The sequence below is a fragment of the Suricata suricatta genome, chromosome 1, assembly GCF_006229205.1.
Source record: "Suricata suricatta isolate VVHF042 chromosome 1, meerkat_22Aug2017_6uvM2_HiC, whole genome shotgun sequence".
NCBI lineage: Eukaryota > Metazoa > Chordata > Mammalia > Carnivora > Herpestidae > Suricata > Suricata suricatta.
The window spans coordinates 104,518,611-104,537,536 of NC_043700.1; the positions used below are offsets into that span (position 1 = coordinate 104,518,611).

The 18,926-nt window shown below is 37.1% G+C and overlaps 1 protein-coding gene across 2 annotated transcripts in view; it reads left to right on the top strand.

Annotated features, from left to right (window-relative positions):
- ZGRF1 (zinc finger GRF-type containing 1) overlaps positions 1–18,926 on the top strand; it is an 81,184-nt gene that overhangs the window by 43,217 nt on the left and 19,041 nt on the right. For both annotated transcript variants that reach the window (XM_029918264.1, XM_029918338.1), the window contains 5 exons: positions 658–797; positions 12,450–12,593; positions 13,919–14,033; positions 15,767–16,026; positions 17,795–17,954. In XM_029918264.1, coding sequence (XP_029774124.1) covers positions 658–797; positions 12,450–12,593; positions 13,919–14,033; positions 15,767–16,026; positions 17,795–17,954 — 819 coding nt within the window. The remainder of the gene's footprint in view (positions 1–657; positions 798–12,449; positions 12,594–13,918; positions 14,034–15,766; positions 16,027–17,794; positions 17,955–18,926) is intronic.

The following is an 18,926-nucleotide window of genomic DNA, read 5'->3' on the forward strand; positions in this document are numbered from 1 at the left end:
CGTATATATACGTATATATATATATGTATAAAATATACAAATTTTTACTGATATATATCTGTATATTTCTTTTTTTTAATTTATTTTTTAATGCTTTTTTTTAATTATTTTTTTTTATTTTTGAGAGACAGAGAGAGACAGTGCGAGCAGGGGAGGGTCAGAGAGAGAGGGAGACACAGAATCTGAAACAGGCTCCAGGCTCTGAGCTAGCTGTCAGCACAGAGCCCAACGCGGGGCTCGAACCCACGAACCATGAGATCTGACCTGAGCCGAAGGCAGACGCATAACCGACTGAGCCACCCAGGCGCCCCTTTAATTTATTTTTTAATGTTTTATTTATTTTTGATACAGAGAGAGACAGAGCATGAGAGGGGGAGAGGCAGAGAGAGAAGGAGACACAGAATCTGAAGCAGGCTCCAGGCTCTGAGCTAGCTGTCAGCACAGAGCCTGATGCGGGGCTCGAACCCATGAACGTGAGATCTGACCTGAGCCAAAGTTGGAGCCTTAACCAACTGAGCCACCCAGGCGCCCCTATATATATTTCTTGAACCATTATATTGTACACCTGAAACAACTATAATGTTGTTGACAATTATATTTCAGTAAAAATTTGTACCTTAATATTTAAATTCATTTTTGTTTTTACTCATTTTCCAGAAAAGGATTTGCCTTTCAAAGAAAACAGTATGGCAAGCTAAAGAAGCTTACTACTGTAAGTCCTGAATTTTATAGTGAACCTAAAAGCAAACTTTATCTTAAGCTGAGTCGGAAGGAAAGTTCTTCAACTTATAGTAAAAGTAAGTTGACCTGGTCATGTTGGTAACAGGGTCTACCCTTGTATCTCAGTTACATACAACTGTAAATTCTTTACATTAGAGGTTTTATAAAGTACTGTTTAATAGCATATATTGTTATTGTATAACAAATTAGACCATTTCTAAAAATAATATTTAAAAATTTAGTTTATTACTATTTCTTTTAATTTTAAAAAATATTTATTTTTGGGAGTGAGAGACATAGAGTGTGAGTGGGGGAGGGGCAGAGACAGAGGGAGACACACAGAGCACAGAGCCTGACGCAGAGCTCAGACTCACAGACTTGAGCTGAAGTCAAGCTCTTAACTGACTGAGCTACCTAGATACCCCTAAAATTTTAGTTTTTTAAAAATTTTGTTAAAGGCTAACAAAATCTATTTAATTTTGTTTAGAAAAATTATGCTAGCTTCTTGGCATTATATAAATTAGTATATTGATTCAGCTCTACTCTGACCTAATATCAAAGATAAACTGAAAATGTGGGCGCCTGGGTTGCTCATTCAGTTAAGCATCCAACCTATGGTATTGGCTTAGGTCATGATCTCATAGTTTCTGGGTTCAAGCTGGGGTCTTGCTTGGGACTCTCTCTCCCTCTCTTTATGTCACTCTCCCACTCATGGTTTCTCTCTCTTTTTCTTTCACTCTCTACTCTGTCTCTCAAAATAAAAAAATAAACTTTAAAAAATAAATAAACTGAAAATGTAATGACTTTGTTGATACTTCTGTCATTGTCTACACAATTTGACAATATTAGACCACAAGTTTTAGATAATTGGAAATAAAATCCTTAAAAGAATTATTTTCTAAGAAGCTTAGATGTACTAAATTGGGTTAATCATTATCTTTGGTTTCATGACCTACTCGTATCATTCGTCTTCACCTAGAGTGCTTTAATTATTTAGTTATTTTAAATAATGTAATTATGAATCTATAAAGCAAAATCAAGTATCTTTATAGTTACTACATTTAATATAAAGTAACCCCACTAACTCATCTGGCTGTCTCCTAACCTAAAATAATTATTATTTCATCCCTTCTTCTTCAGCATCTTGCTTCTCATTGTTTATAAGTTTATATAAATGAATTCCTAAAGAATGTACAGGTTAACCATTGAACAACATAGATTTGAACTGTGTGGAACCACTTACACATGGGTCTTTAAAATAAGTACAGTATAGTGTTATAATTTTTGTGTCTTTATTGTAAGAATATAATAGATAATTCATATAACATACAAAATATGTGTTGACTGTTTATGTCATCTGTAAGGTTCTGGCCAATAGGCTTTTAGTAGGCAAGGCTTTAGGGAGTCAAGTTATACGCAGATTTTGGACAGTGGGAGGCTACCACCCCTAACTTCCATATTGTTTAGGAGTCAATTGTAATTTAAATTTTTAGATTTTTTTATACATTATTAAAGTGATATAAATCTTTAATTTTTTGGAGTTTATCTTTTTCACTTAGTGACATATTTTGCAATATAGACATTTTATTGATATTGGTCCGAAATCAGTACCAGAAATGCGATTGACTGGCCTTGTGTTTATGGATGATTTAACTTCTTTGGGCGAATCTTCCCTCCTCAATAAAATGATAATAATAATACTTACTTGACATTTAAAATGTATATTGACCCAAAATATAATATAGGTTAGGTTATTGTGTGTTTCTTTTTTAAGATTTTATTTTTTTAAAGTAATTTCAGCACCGAACATGGGCTCAGATTTACAACCCTGAGATCAAGAGTTGCATGCTTTACCAACTGAGCCAGCCAGCCATCCCTGGGCTATTGTGTTTTACTGAAAAAAAAAAAAAAGAATTCCTATAGATACATGAACTGCCAATAGATTCTGATCTATTTACCTTTCCCTGGTGCCCAGGGTTACGTGGCTTGCTGTCCTGTTTCTCTAGCTCAAAGTCTTCCCCTGATAGTCTTTGTTTTAGAGGGTTACATTCTCAAATTAGCCTCAAGACAAATCCTGGTGTCCACTTCTCCAAAAGTGATAGAATTATTCCATCATTCATTAATGTCCCAGCTGGGCTTCTATGGTCACAATTCCTCTGTGTCCCCTTGCTTGATGAGCCTGGGGGTATCCTGGGAATCTGCTGGGAAAAATTCTTCCTCTCCCCACAGACTGCCAGAATTCCTTTCCATCCTCTGCAAAGGATTTGGAGTTTCCTAGCTTGGTAAGGAATCATCCTTTTCATATTCTCTTTGTGGCTTCTGTAGGAATCTCCCTGCTCTGAAGTAAGCATGCCTTTCCCTGTCCCATTGGCTGTTTTCTAACGTTGTATTGGATTTCTATTTTATTTTATTTTTTGTACTTTTTTTATGTTTTTCATTTATTTTTGAGAGAGAGATTGCGAGTGGGTGAAGAGCAGAGTGAGAGAGACAGAATTGGAAGGAGGCTTCAGGCTCGAGCTGTCAGCACAGAGCCCAATGTGGGGCTCGAACCCACGAGCAGAGAGATCATGATCTGAGCTGAAGTCAGACATTCAACTGACTGAGACACCCAGGCGCCCCTGGATTTGTATTTTAAATCTCTCCCGTCATTTCAGTGAGATAAAGAGAGAAGGGAAAAGTGAACAGATTTTTTTCTGTTTTGAATTGGAGATCTTTTTAAAAATTGTGATGGATTAAATAAATCCTGGCAAATAAGGAATAAATTGTTTAAATATATATTACCTAACTTGACAAGTATTTTTTTTTAATTAGATGTAAAATAAAGATGAACTTTTTTTAGGAATACAAAAAATAAATATTCAGAACAAAACTTGTAATAATCGATTTTATATTATAAGCCACGAGGAAATAGCAAAACATAAAGCAAAGGAAAAACAAAAACTAAAAGAAGTGTACTGTCTTTTTTACTTTAACTTGATAACACTTAGTTGACCCAATGCCCTCTTGCAAGTGGCCTATTTTGCAAGTACATTTTAGAGTGAACTACTCACTTATGATTACAGGCTACGATCAGGGAGTTGAAGATGAGCTCCAGTTGGATGCTTCTCTGGGGTTTCTGGCTACTGAGGCTAAGGTGCAAATATAAGCCTCTGGTAGGTTTCCTTGCTGAGGAGCACCCCTGTTTCGAAGCGGTGGCAGTGAAGGGTGAGGTCCCAAAGGATCTGGCACTTCTGTCCAGATACAGTACCCCAGGGAGCAGCAAGGGCGCCCTGGATTATGTTCCTTTGTCCCTTCCTGATCTCCAAAGTGTTCAGAAGTCCCTGCTAAATCCCTTTCTGCCTCCCCCGCCAGGAGGATCTCTGGAGAGAGCAGACTTTCTGGGCCCTTGAGTGTTGAGGAAAATGTTGTGAAGTGTGAGAGGTAGTGGAATGAGCCCCAGGCTTGGGGTCAGGGAACTCTACTCTAGGCTAGCTCTGGAACCGGACAGCTCTGTGACTTTGGACCCAGTCACCAAACCTCTCTGGGCCTGTTGTACCTGTTGGAAATCCAGGGGGTTCGTTGAAACCAATTTTTAGGCCCTTTCCAGCAAGAAAATTCTAAATCCTGTGTTTTTGCAAAATGGCTTCTAAGCCACTGCTCAGCTGTCCCAAAGTCCATGCATTTTAATGCCATTAAGAGAGGCCATTGGCCACCATGCAGAGCTTATTGATTCAGTTTACATACACTTCTAACAACACTGGTTTCACAAATTCTCAGACCACATAGATTAGAAGCAACAAACTAAAAGGGGAGGAGAAGAGCTGCACAAGGTAGAGACCCTGACAGAAGCCACAGTCAACAATGGTCTGGAGTCAACAAATACTGATTGAGTGCCTACCATGCAGTGTGCCTCTTACCTAGGGTTGGGGCATAAAGATGAGCAAGGCAGCCCAATGGGTGAAAATCCTGGGAGAAGACAAGGCGTGGGGAGTAAAAAGTACAAAAAAACCCCAAAACCCACACAAAGCCCACAAAACCCCCCAAAGAACCCAGGTACAAAAACGAAAACAAAAGCTGAGAAAGAAAGAGGCAACACATCTGCACACGACAGTTTTCTCAGTAGTTACTGATGACAGAGTCACCAATTCAGAAAAGGCTGAATTGGAGTAAACTTGGTTTAAGAAGGCAGAGAGGGATGTCTCTTGTACGTCTAAAAAGAGCTTCTTCAAAAACGATAAAAAATGGTTTAAAAAAAAGGTTTGGCACTTAAGAGGGGATACGCTGGCTCTGGGTTCCTCTGGCAGGTGGGGCATTCAGTGGCCGGCCACCCCGGTTAGCTGAGCTGCCACAGAATTTAAATGAACTTTTTAAAAAGCAGTTTCCTAAACAAATTTTCTAAAACAATAGTTCTGTGGGGATATGATAAAAGTCAAAGTAAAAAAAGACTAGGTTCTGTGGCTAAATAAATTTGGAAAATGCTGTGTTAAACAGATAACCTTAATCTAAGATTTTTTCAGAACCTTAAATATGCTGATATGCATTTGCTTTTCCAAGATGGGAATGGAGCCCAGTACGCTATCTTTTCTGATACAGTTGAGACTTGTGGTTTGTCAGTTAATTTTCAAACTTGGCTAAAGCCAGGGATTATAATAAAGCATATGAGCATTAAATATTTTAACTTAAAATATGTGAAATAATTTAATGACCTTTTGATGAAGAATCAAGACTTTTGCTTAGAAGATGGATCTTTTGGTTGGAAATTCTTTTTTATCTTGTATAAACTGTACCCACAAATATACCACTCATAAAGATATACCAATCTGAATTTTTTAGTCTTAATTTCTATTTTATTATTCATCACATAACTTAATTTGATTGGATTTAAGAACATAAAGAGTAGGTATAATTTCTGTTTAAGTAGATAAGGAAAAGAAAAAAAAATACTTGAAAGGCCAGTGGACACTGTTCTAGTAAAAATTCCACTTTCAATTTTTTTCTATAGTGCTTTTTAAATTTATAGTTTATTGTCAAGTTAGTTTCCATATAACATCCAGTGCTCTTCCCAAGTGCCCTCCTCCATGATCATCACCCCCCTTTCCCTTTCCCCCTCCCCTTTCAGCCATCAGTTTTCAGTATTCAAGAATCTCTCATGATTTGCCTCCCTCGCTCTCCCTCTTTTTCCCCCTTCCCCTCCCCATGGTTCTCTGTTAGGTTTCTCCTGTTAGACCTATGAGTGAAAACATATGGTATCTGTCTTTCTCCACCTGACTTATTTCGCTTGGGATGACACCCTTGAGGTCCATCCACTTTTCTACAAATGGCCAGATTTCATTCTTTCTCATTGCCATGGAATACTCCATTGTATATATAAACCACATCTTCTTGATCCATTTATCAGTTGATGGACATTTAGGCTCTTTCCATGATTTGGCTATTGTTGAAAGTGCTGCTATGAACATTTGGTACATGTGTCCCTATGCATCAGCACTTCTCGTATCCCTTGGGTAGATCCCCAGCAGTGCTATTGCTGGGTCATAGGGGAGTTCTATTGATAGTTTTTTGAGGAGCCTCCACACTGTTTTCCAGAGTGGCTGTTCCAGTTTACATTCCCACCAACAGTGTAGGAGGGTGTCCATTTCTCCACATCCTCTCCAGCATCTATAATCTCTTGATTTGTTCATTTTAGTCACTCTTACTGTCGTGAGGTGGTATCTTAGTGTGGTTTTGATTTGTATTTCCCTGATGATGAGTGATGCCGAGCATCTTTTCATATATCTGTTGGCCATCTGGATGTCCTCTTTGGAGAAGTGTCTGTTCATGTCTTCTGCCCATTTCATCACTGTATTATTTGTTTTTCGGGTGTGGAGTTTGGTGAATTCCTTGTAGATTTTGGATACTAGTCCTTTCTCTGATATGTCATTTGCAACTATCTTTTCCCATTCAGTCAGTTGCCTATTAGTTTTCTTGATTGCTTCCTTTGCATTGCAGAAGCTTTTTATCAATGAGTTTATTTTTGCTCTTGATTCCCTTGCCTTTGGGGATGTGTCGAGTAGGAAATTGCGGTTGAGGTCAAAGAGGCTGTTTCCTACTTTCTCCTCGAGGGTTTTGATGGTTTCCTGTCTCACATTCAGGTCCTTCATCCATTTTGAGTTTATTTTTGTGTATGGTGTAAGAAAGTGGTCTAGTTTCATTCTCTGTGTTGCTGTCCAGTTCTCCCAGCATCACCGTTAAAGAGGCTATCTTTTTCCATTGGATACTCTTTCCTGCTTTGTCAAAGATTAATTGGCCATCCATTTGTGGGTCCAGTTCTGGGTTCTGTATTCTATTGTCTATGGGTCTTTTTTTGTGCCAATACCATACTGTCTCAAGGATGACAGCTTTGTAGTAGAGGCTAAAGTCTGGGATTGTGATGCCTCCCGTTTTGGTTTTCTTCTTCAATATTACTTTGGCTATTCGGGGTTTTTTGTGGTTCCATACGAATTTTAGGATAGTTCTAGCTTTGTGAAGAATGTTGGTGCGATTTTGATTGGGATTGCATTGAATGTGTAGATTGCTTTGAGTAATAATGACATTTTAACAGTGTTTATTCTTTGACTCCTTTCGATCCATGAGCATGGAATGTTTTTCCATTTCTTTGTGTCTTCAATTTCTTTCATAAGCTTTCTATAGTTTTTTCATCATACAAGTCTTTTACATTTTTATTTAAGTTTATTCCTAGGTATTTTATGTTTTTTGTGCAACTGTGAATGGGATCAGTTTTTTTCTCTTTCTGTTGCTTCATTATTGGTATATAAAAATGCAACCCATTACTGTACATTGATTTTGTACCCTATGACTTTGCTGAATCAGTTCTAGTAGGCTTCTGGTGGAGTCGGTCGGGTTTTCCTCATAGAGTATCATGTTATCTGTGAAAAGTGAAAGTTTGACTTCATCTTTGTCAATTCTGATGCCTTTTCTTTCCTTTTGTTGTCTGATTGCTGATGCTAGGACTTCCAGCACTATGTTAAACAACAATGGTGAGAGTGGACATCCTTGTTGTGTTCCTGATCTCAGGGGGAAAGCTCTCAGTTTTTCCCCAGTGAGAATGATATTAGCTGTGGGCTTCTCATAAATGGCTTTTATAATTTTCAAGTAAGTTCCTTCTATTCCAACTTTCTCAAAGGTTTTTATTAAGAAAGGATACTGTATTTTGTCACATGCTTTTTCTGCATCTATTGGCAGGATCATATGGTTTTTATCTTTTCTTTTGTTAATGTGATGTATCACATTGATGGATTTGCGAATATTGAACCAGCCCTGTAACCCAGGGATGAATCCCACTGATCATGGTGTATAATTCTTTTTATATGCTGTTGAATTCGATTTGCTAGTATCTTGTTGAGATGTTTTTGCAGCTGTATTCATTAAGGATATTGGCCTGTAGTTCTCGTTTTTTGTTGTGTCTCTGTCTGGTTTGGTAATCAAAGTGATGCTAGCTTTATGGAATGAGTCCAGAGGTTTTCCTTCTATATCTTTTTTTTTTTGGAATAGCTTGAGAAGAATAGGTATTAACTCTGCTTTGAATGTCTGGTAAAATTACCCTAGGAAGCCATCTGGCCCTGGGCTCTTAATCGTTGGGAGATTTTTGATAACTGATTCGATTTCTTCACTGGTTATGGGTCTGTTCAGATTTTCTATCTCTTCCTGTTTGAATTTTGGTAGTGCATGTGTGCTTAGGAATTTGTCCATTTCTTCTAGGTTGTCCAGTTTGTTGGCATATAATATTTCATAGTAATCTCTGATGATTGCTTGTATTTCTGAGGGATTGGTTGTAATAGATCCATTTTCATTCATGAGTTTGTCTATCTGGGTGCTCTCTCTTTTCTTACTGAGAAGCCTGGCTAGAGGTTTATCAATTTTGTTTATTTTTTCAGAAAACCAAATCTTGGTTTCATTGATCTGTTCAACTGGTTTTTTTGGACTCTATATTATTTATTTCTGTCCTGATCTTTATTATTTCTCTTCTCCTGCTGGATTTGGGGTGCTATTCCTTCTCCGCTTCTAGTTCCTTTAGGTGCTCTGTTAGATTTAGAATTTGCACTTTTTCTAGTTTGTTGAAATAGGCCTGGATTGCAGTATATTTTCCTTTTAGGACTGCCTTTGCTGCTTCCCAAAGAGTTTGGATTGTTGCATTTTCGTTTTCATTTGTTGCCATATATTTTTTAATTTCTTCTCTAATTGCCTGATTGGCCCAATCATTCTTTAGTAGGGTAGTTTTTAACCTCCCCTTTTTTGGAGATTTTCCAGATTTTTCCTGTGATTAATTTCAAGTTTCATAGCATTGTGATCTGAAAGTGTGCATGGTATGGTCTCAATTTGTTTATATTTATGGAGTGCTCCTTTATGCCCCAGTATGTAATCTATCTTGGAGAATGTACCATGTGCACTTGAGAAGAAGGTGAATTCCCTAACCTCGGATGCAGAGTTCTAAATATATCTATCAATTTTATCTGTTCCAATGTGTCGTTCAGGTCCATTGTTTCCTTAGTGACTTTCTCTCTGGTTGAACTATCCATTGCTGTAAATGGAGTATTAAAATCTCCTGTAATTAGCACATTCTTCTCAATAAGAGTGTTTCTGTTTGTGATTGTTTTATGTATTTGGGTGCCCCCAAATTCGGCATATAGATGTTTATAATTGTTAGCTCTTCCTGATGGAGAGACCCTGTAATTATTATATAATATCCTTCTTCATCTTTTATTACTGCCTTTAAAGTCCAGTTTGTCTGATATAAGTATGGCTACTCCGGCTTTCTTTTGACTTCCAGTCACATGATAGATATTTCTCCATCCCTTTACTTTCAACCTGAAGGTATCTTCAGGTCTAAAATGAGTCTCTTGTAGACAGCAAAAGATGGATTTTGTTTTTTTATCCATTCTGCTACCCTTTGTCATTTGATTGGAGCATTCAGTCCATTTACATTCAGTGTTATTATTGAAAAATATGGGTTTAGAGTCATTGTGTTCTCTGTAGAGTTCATGTTTGTAGTGGTGTCTCTGGTACCTTGTATTCCTTGCAACATTTCCCTCATAGAGTTCCTCTTAGGATTTCTTGTAGGGCTGGTTTGGTGGTCATGAATTCTCTCAGTTTTTGTTTATTTGGGAAAACCTTTATCTCTTGTTTGTTTTGAATGACAGGCTCGCTGGATAAAGGATTCTTGGCTACATAATTTTTCTGTTCATCACATTGAAGATTTCCTGCCATTCCTTCCTGGCCTGCCAAGTTTATTAGATAGGTCTGTAACCATTTTGATAGATTTCTCTTTGTATGTTAGGGCCCTTTTATTCCTAGCTGCTTTCAGAATTCTCTCTTTATATTTTTGCCAGTTTCACTATGATATATCATGCCAAAGGTCAATTCAAGTTACGTCTGAGGGGAGTTCTCTGTACCTCTTGGACTTCAGTGGCTATTTCCTTCCCCAAATTGGGGAATTTCTCAGCTATAATTTGATCAAGCATCCCTTCAGGACCGTTTTCTCTTTCTTCTTCTTCAGGAATTCCTATGATATGAATATTGTTCCATTTGATTGTATCACTCGGGTCTCGAATTCTCATTTTGTGCTTCTGTATCAAGTTCTCTCTCTTTTTCTTGGCTTCCTTTTTTTGCCATAACTGTGTCTTCTAATTCACCTATTCTCCTCTTTGCCTCTTCATTCCGTGCAGCAGTCACTTCCGTTTTATTATGCACCTCATTTATAGCCTTTTTTTTAACTCGTCACAGCTATTTTGAAGGTCCCTAGTCTTTGTATCAATAGCTTCTCTGATGCTTTTTTCAAGCCCAGTGATTAATTTTATGACAATTGTTCTAAGTTCTTGTTCATTTATGTTGCTTATATCTATTTTGAGCAGTTTTGTGGCTGTGACTTCTTTCTGGAATTTCTTTAGAGGAGAGTTCTTTTGCTTTGTCATTTTGGCTAGCTTTCTGTGTCTTGTCAGTTTTAAAAGCTTGTTATGCACTGTGCACCTCTTAGTATTGCTCTAGTAAAGGAGGCTCTTTGTCCAGGGCCTGTCATTTCAGGGTGTTCTTTTAATGGTGTCTCTCAGTTTCTCTTGTTGTGCCTTTGATTATTTTATTTCCCTACTCAGTGATATTTGGGACTCTCTACCATGTGTACTTTGGCGTGTTTCTTGATGTAGCCCTGAAAGGAAAACAGACAGACAAACACACAGGGAACAAAAGCACGCAAATGCACAGACAAATCAAACAAGCAAACTAAAAGGGGAAAGAAAAGAAAAAAAAAACGGAAAAGAAAAGTAAAGGCGGGGGACAGAAACAACAAAAGACAGTGGACAGTCTAAAAGCATATAACCAGCTGAGGGGAGAGATAAGAATGAAATAAAGGAAAATATATCTGTCTGGCAAGAAAAAAAAAGGCAGGTCTCCCTCGTGGATGGGCGTGGTTTGGTGTAGGTAGGTTTTGGGGGCTGCTCTCTGAGACCTTGCCTTGGTCGTTGTGGGGAGAATGGCGGCGCTCTCCCCAGCTCTGCCTTGGGCTGAGGCTCCCTCTCCGAAGCACCTCTGAGACTGGCTTGTTTTTATTTCCCCAGTTCGCACTCACTCAGGCACCTTTGAGTTTGTCTCCTTTCTGAACTCTGTGTGTTTTCCTCCCACTCTTGCAGATCAGAGTATTGTGGCTTCAGTCCTTCTCAGTTTGATAGATGTGGGTGGGCAAAAATTACAGAGCTCCCTACTTCTCCGCCATCTTGCCCCTCCTCCTCCACTTTCAAAATGTAACAACCTTGAACTTCAATGTAGCTCTAAGCTTAGCTTTATGAACAAAAGAAAGCCCAATTTAAATTCTTAAACATGGAGAAAGAACTTGTGAAGCAATCTAAGTGGAAAATGATTTAAATGTTTTTAATTTCTTTTCTCATATTCCTCACCTATGCTTGAGTCAAAAGCAGTTTTTTTGTGTGTTTTGTGGCTTTCTTAAAGCAAATGAATTCCTTCTAACTTATTACTTTGATTTTTTAAGATAATTTTTTATACTCATAATAGTTCAAATAATTATGTATATAATATATAATTATAACCAGTCCAACTGGTATAAATAAGTTTTAGAACAAATACAATTGACTCTTTGTAAGAGTAAACTCAACTGGTGGTAGAAATGGTATATAGGTATTGTGGAAAATAGTCTACTAGCTATGTGTGCTCAATATGCTGTGGAGATGGCGTGTTATACAGAAAGAAAGAACATTAGTTCATCTAGAGCATCAGTTAAGGACAGGTCCATTCCGAGAATTTGTAGTCTATCCACAGGTTGCCCACTTTTTTTGAGCATGAAAACCATTATATGGCAGAGCATCTTTTCAGACTAATGCTCTACCTTGGGAAAGTCTGATACAGTTATAAAGTTTTCTTTTTTAAAAATATTTATTTATTTTGAGATAGAGAAAGCGAGAGCATGAGCAAGGGAGGGGCAGAGAGAGAGGGAGGAAGAGAATCCCAAGCAGGCTCTAAGCAGTCAGCGCAGAGCCCATCACGGGACACATTCTCATGAACCTGGGGCTCAGTCTCATGAACTGTGAGAGCATGACCTGAGCCAAGATCAAGAGTCAGACACTTAACTGACTGAACCACTCAGATGACCCTCATTTTTTTTGGGGGGGTGGAAATAACATAGGACAATACATGTAAGGAATCCAAAGTACTTTTACATTGAAATAGTTCTGAGTTCTTAAAAAAAAAAAAAAAGTTTGTCTTTTCAGATGATCTTTGGGTGATTTCAAAAACCCTAGACTTTGAATTGGATACTTTCATTGCAAGTAGTGCTTTCTTTGGACCATCATCTACCAATGAAGTGGAGCTACTACCTTTGAAAGGTTATTTCCCCTCTAATTGGCCCACTAACAGTAAGTATTGCCATGCTTATATTAATGTATATTAAAAGAAATATGATAGACATAAGATGCATTGTGAGTAAGGATGCTAACTTTGTGGGGGATTATTTGATTAAAGCTAACAAAAAGCATCCACCTCTATTTACTATTATTATATATAATGTATTGCTTAGTTTTTGTGCTCCTGTGTTATATGTGTTCCTGAAAGATGTGTATAAAAGTCGAATATATAAATATTTTTGCAGTTCCAGTCTCAGAGGGCTAACAACTTAATAAAAATTTGAACCCTCACCTACGTAATTTGTTAAAGTTGATTTTTACACAGAATATACCTAATTTATTAAAATATAAACATTAAACATATAAGGATTTTCTCAAATAATTTCTTACATCAAGTTTTTATTCTTTTGTTTTTTTAATTCTTTCAGTTTATTATTCTAATAGGGTACATTAGTAAATAAATCATTTATTTTACATTGAGAAGATCTTGTAGATTTTGCAAGCAGCTGAACAGGAGAGTATGATTTTTATTCTGAGGGTTTTTTTTATCATCTGTCTTGAGAAACTTTTAATAAGCTACTTGGCTACCAGCCTTATTATTTTAATAAAGGAAATTTTAGTAGGCTGAATCCCTATTCAGTTCTAAGAATCTGTAGATTACTTTATACATTGTGATCTCTGAAATAATTCCTGATGGTTGAATTTAATCTATAACTAATTAAAGACAACATTTAATCATTTAAGTACTTCATATACATTTTTAACTTTTGATTTTTTTCTTCAAGAACTGAATAAATCTAGTCAACTAGCTTGAGTCAGTAAGAGCCTGTCTAGTTAAGTAAACATTTGTTACTTAATTTGTCACTTTAATATATGTATTTTAATATTTGTTACAGTCGTTTCTTCAGCAACATCAGCATTCTAACTTTCTGCTTTCCATATATTTCTATGAAATAGTTGGAGAAATGAAAGAAAATGTCCAGAGGTTACACAAATACTGTACAACACAAGGTGGTATGCTGATTAGGTGGAACTGTCAAGCAGGGCCCCCATCCACTAACTCAACACGGTTGTTCTTGCTCATTAGTTGATATATAGAAGTCCAAGTTTGATTAAAGTTATGCGATTTATAGATAGATACCTATATAAAAAGAATGAATAAGCAGATCATATAATAATTTAATGCATAGAAGTACCTCCCCATGTGCTTAAGGGTTTATTTTATGTCATATGATTAGTGCAGCAGCTGAGCTCTGAGTTGTATGAACATTTTTAATAGTTCTTTTATGATCCATTTTATTTTCACTAAATGATCAGTTTCTGCATTCCCTCTACAGTAGTGGTCCATGCATTGTTGGTCTGTAATGCTAGCACAGAGCTGACCACTTTGAAAAACATTCAGGACTACTTTAACCCAGCTACCCTACCTCTAACACCGTACCTGCTGACAATGTAAGTCATTGTTTACCAGTAGTCATTCATACTCAGAATGGTGACTGTTAATATGAAAATGCAATCAAAGTACATTACATAAATTCTTGCCAAAATATTTTAATTATCTTTCAGAGACCATGAAGTTACTGTCAGTAGTTAAAAGGATGTTCCTGTAAATTTTTGCCTTTTTTAAGGAATAATAGTTTAAGGATCTTTTGAATGTTGATTCTTTTTATTCATTTCTGTTTTTATGCCACAAATTATTTAACATCGAAAAAAATCCTCTTAGTGGGAATGCAAACTGTTGCAGCCACTCTAGAGAACAGTATGGAGGCTCCACAAAAAATTAAAAATAGAACTACCCTATGACCCAGCAATTGCACTACTAGGTATTTATCGAAGGGATATAGGTATGCTGTTTCGAAGGGGCCCATGCACCCCAATATTCATAGCAGCACTATCAACAATAGGCAAAGTATGGAAAGAGCCCAAATGTCCATCAATGGATGAATGGATAAAAACGATATGATATATATAAAATAGAGTATGACTGGCAATCAGAAAGAATAAAATCTTGCCATTTGCAACAACATGGGTGTAATTAGAGCATATTATGTTAAGTGAAATTAGAGAAAGACAAATAAATGACTTCATTCGTAAGTGGAATATAAAATGCAAAACATGAATAAAAGGGAAAGGATGCAAAAATAATATAAAAACAGGGAAGGAGACAAAACATAAGACACTTTTCAATACAGAGAACAAACTGAGGGTTGCTTGAGGGGTAATGGGTCAGGAGAGGGGCTAAATGGGCAAGAGGCATTAAGGAGGACACTTGTTGGGATGAGCACTGGGTGTCATATGTAGATGATGAATCACTGGATTCTACTCCTGAAATCATTGTTGCACTATATGCTAACTAACTTGGAGGTAAATTTAAAAAAATAATAAAAAATAAAAGAATCCTTTTTACAGGCTGAATTCAGTATGTATATTAATACTATTTTTTAATGTTATTTATTTTGAGAGAGAGAGAGAATGTGCATGCACAAGAAGGGGAGGGCAGAAAGAAAGAGAGAGAGAGAGAGAGAGAGAGAATCCCAAACAGGCTCCATGCTATCAGCACAGAGCCCAGCATGGGGCTTGATCTCATGAACTGTGAGATCATGTCCCAAGCTGAAATCAAGGGTTGGACATTTAACAAACTGAGCCACCCAGGCATTCTGTACTAACTTTATTCTTGACATAATCTTAATTTTTTGAGTTTTAAAATACCCCTTTATGGGGCACCTACATGGCTTAGTTAAGCATCTGACTTCTGCTCAGGGCATGATCTCATGATTTGTGAGTTTAAGCCCCACGTTGGGCTCTGTGCTGACAGCTCAGAGCCTGGAGCCTGCTTTGGATTCTGTGTTTCCCTCTCTCTCTGCCCCTCCCCCTGCTCATTCTCTGTCTGTCTGTCTCTCTCTCAAGAATAAATAAAAACAGTTTAAAAATTTTTTTAAAAATAAGATTACATCAAATACTGTGTAAAATGCATAGGATAGTGGCTGCACATAGTTGATATTCAATATGGTATTAAAATGGTAGTTTTCTCCTCCACCCTCCTTCAAAATGTGGCATGTGTCCATTTGTGCCATTAATAAAAAAGTTCTCTGTGATGCTTATGAAATGAAGGTTATTAATAGGTTTACTCACTATTTCAAAAAGCCCTTTTTTTTCTTTGATTTTTTTTGATGCCTTTTTACTAGGCCTTCATCAACTATAGTTAGCAACAAGAAAGTCAGTAAGAGAAAATTTATCCCACCAGCCTTCTCAAATATCAACACAAAATTTGAACTGCTCGGCCTGGAAGCAACATTGCAGTTAGCTAGTCAATTAATTCGGGAACACAAGTTAAATGAGGATCAATCTACCGCCTTAATTCAGATAGCTCAAATGATGGCATCGCACGAAAATGCTGAAGTAAAGGAATTGCAAACGCATACCCTCCCTATCACGATCATACATGGTAAGAAGCAAGAAAGAAAACAGTTCTAATAAATATACTGTTATATATGCTTTTGTAACTCTGTCTGCTTGTAATTTCCCAATCACTGAAGATTCCAGAATGACTCTATATAGATTATTTTGAATCTAAACCTACTTTAGTAAACTATTAGATGAGAGCAGAACTGACCACCCTGAAAAGGAGAATAGGTTGCGTATCTAATGAGTGGATAGCATTATATACCCATTATTCTCAGTATCCAGATTTGATCTAGATATCTATGTGTTGCACTATCAGAGTGAACTTCAAGTCTGAGCAACAAAGCCTTTTGTCCTTCCTAGTGAGCTCACTCTTTCATTCTTCCCCAGCAGCTATTCCAAACCTTTAACCTCTCCTTCTCCCTGCACTACTCCTTCTGAAATTGATTCTGCCTTTAAAAGAGGAAATGTAGTTTATAACAGAAATTCCTCTCAATATCCTGCTCTCCTCCATTTTACCCAAGTTTGAACCTGTTTTTACTTCTTTTGGTTCTGTTCCAGTAAAGGAGCTTTACTTCCGCCTCTTCAGAGCTAATAATTCTATCTGGATTCTGTCACCTCTTTAGCTCATTTCCTCAAACATTCACTCCAAAGCTATTTTGTGCTATTTTGAGGATTTATATGACATCCACCCTGTTGACCAAGATAGATACTGGAGAGTCATCCTTGATTATTCTTTCTCCTTAGATGAAGTGACTCTTAGTCTCCTCCTCCTGTTTATCTCCCCCATCTGATCAGTCACTGAGATATTTCACTTCTGGTTTCTTCCTTTCTTACCTATAAGTTTCCTCCTCTCCAGGTCTCCATCCAAGCCTTCACTGTACCTCCATATAGCCTGGTGGTGGGAAGGTGGGCTCGAGAGCTGTAATCCTGGATTTATATCCTGGTTCTCTTATTTAATAGCTGTATGATCTTAGCAGGTTACTTATCTCTTGGCTTTAATTTCCCACTTTGTAACATGGAATTGATAACAGCATCTCTCTCAGGGTTGGAGACTATGAGTTAACATTGGTCAAGGGCGTAGAACGGTGTCTGGCACATGGACGGCACTGAGGAAAGTTAGCATGTATTATTATTATGGTTATCTCACACCCCTTTCTAACTGACCCGCCTTTAATTTTACCTTTTTTAATATTTTCACTCAAGTAGTTTTTACAAAATACAGTCTGCCTAAGTCAATTCTATTGCTGAAAATCCTTCAGTGACTTTCCCTAGTCTGCAAGACAAAATTTAAACTTGGTAGCCACACTGAGCAGAACTCTTGTGATTTATCTTCTTGCCTGCCTTGTCGTCTTTGTCTCTTACCTGTTTTGCTATAGGCTGTATAGAAATGGGTAATATCTACATACTTTGTCATGCCTTTGCCTAGAATGACTCTTTCTTTAAGCAGGCTGGATATCTTATGCTGGAAGACTTAGCTCTGCTACTTCTTATTTTAAGAAGCATTCCAGTCTCCACCAAAGCACAGAGGAATGTTTTTCTTTGATATAACAGTGTTACTTATCATATTATTTTTTCATTGTTCCTTCACTTTGTTTTCTGTGTAGACTCATTAAATGTGGAAGTCTTTGGTTATCTATGTATTTATCCCTTGTGTAAAGCACATAGTAGTCACTCAATGAATGTTTTTTTGAATAAATTAATTATATGAAAAAGAGCAGGAAGTAGATGGATGAAATATTTCTTGTACTCTCAAAAATTTATTTATATCATTGCCTTTATTCTTTTTCCCCTTCCTCCAAAATAACTAGGTGTTTTTGGAGCAGGAAAGAGTTATTTGCTGGCAGTGGTGATTTTGTTTTTTGTACAGCTATTTGAAAAGAGTGAAGTTCCTACAGCTGGAAATGCAAGACCATGGAAACTTCTCATTTCTTCTTCCACTAATGTGGCTGTGGACAGAGTACTTCTTGGGTAGGTATGACTAGTGTATTTCAGTATCTAAGCTTTTATTTTATTTATATTTTTTTTACAAGTTTTATTTATTTAAGTAATCTTTACCCCCAATGTGGGGCTCAAAGTCATGACTCTGAGATATAGAGTCATCACTCCTCCACCTGAGCCAGCCAGGGACCCCTAATTAAGCAATTTTTGATCAGTTAATTTTTTCTGTATTTTTGCCATTATCAATAATATTGTGACAAAATCCTTAAATTTTATACTTTGTCTCCATTTATGATTCTTTCCTTTGAAACAGTCTCATGTCTAGAGTAAAAGATATAAACTTAAAAAAAAATTAAGTAAGCTGCTCTGTGCCCAACTTAGGGCTTAAACTCACAATCCTGAGATAAAGAGTTGCATTCTTACCAAATGAGCCAGCCAGGTGCCCCAATATATAAACATTAAAAAAATTTTTCTTAATATCATACTTTTTAAAAAATGTTTTATTTTATTTTTTGAGATAAAGAGAGAGACAGAGTGTGAACAAGGGAGGGACAGAGAGAGAGGGAGACACAGATCCAAATCAGGCTCCAGGCTCTGAGCTGTCAGCACAGAGCCCAATGTGGGCCTCAAACCCATAAACTGGGGGGTCATGACCTGAGCGGAAGTTGAAAGCTTAACCAACTGAACCACCCAGGTGCCCTATAAAAATTTGTTTTAAGAAAGTGGTCTAGTTTCATTCTTCTGCATGTTGCTGTCCAGTTCTCCCAGCACCACCTGCTAAAGAGGCATACACAAAAATAAACTCAAAATGGCTGAAGGACCTGAATGTGAGACAGGAAACCATCAAAACCCTCGAGGAGAAAGTAGGGAAAAACCTCCTAGACCTCCACCGCAGCAATCTCCTACTTGACACATCCTCAAAGGCAAGGGAAATTAAAGCAAAACTGAACCCTTGGGACTTCATCAAGATAAAAAGCTTCTGCAAGGCAAAGGAAACAATCA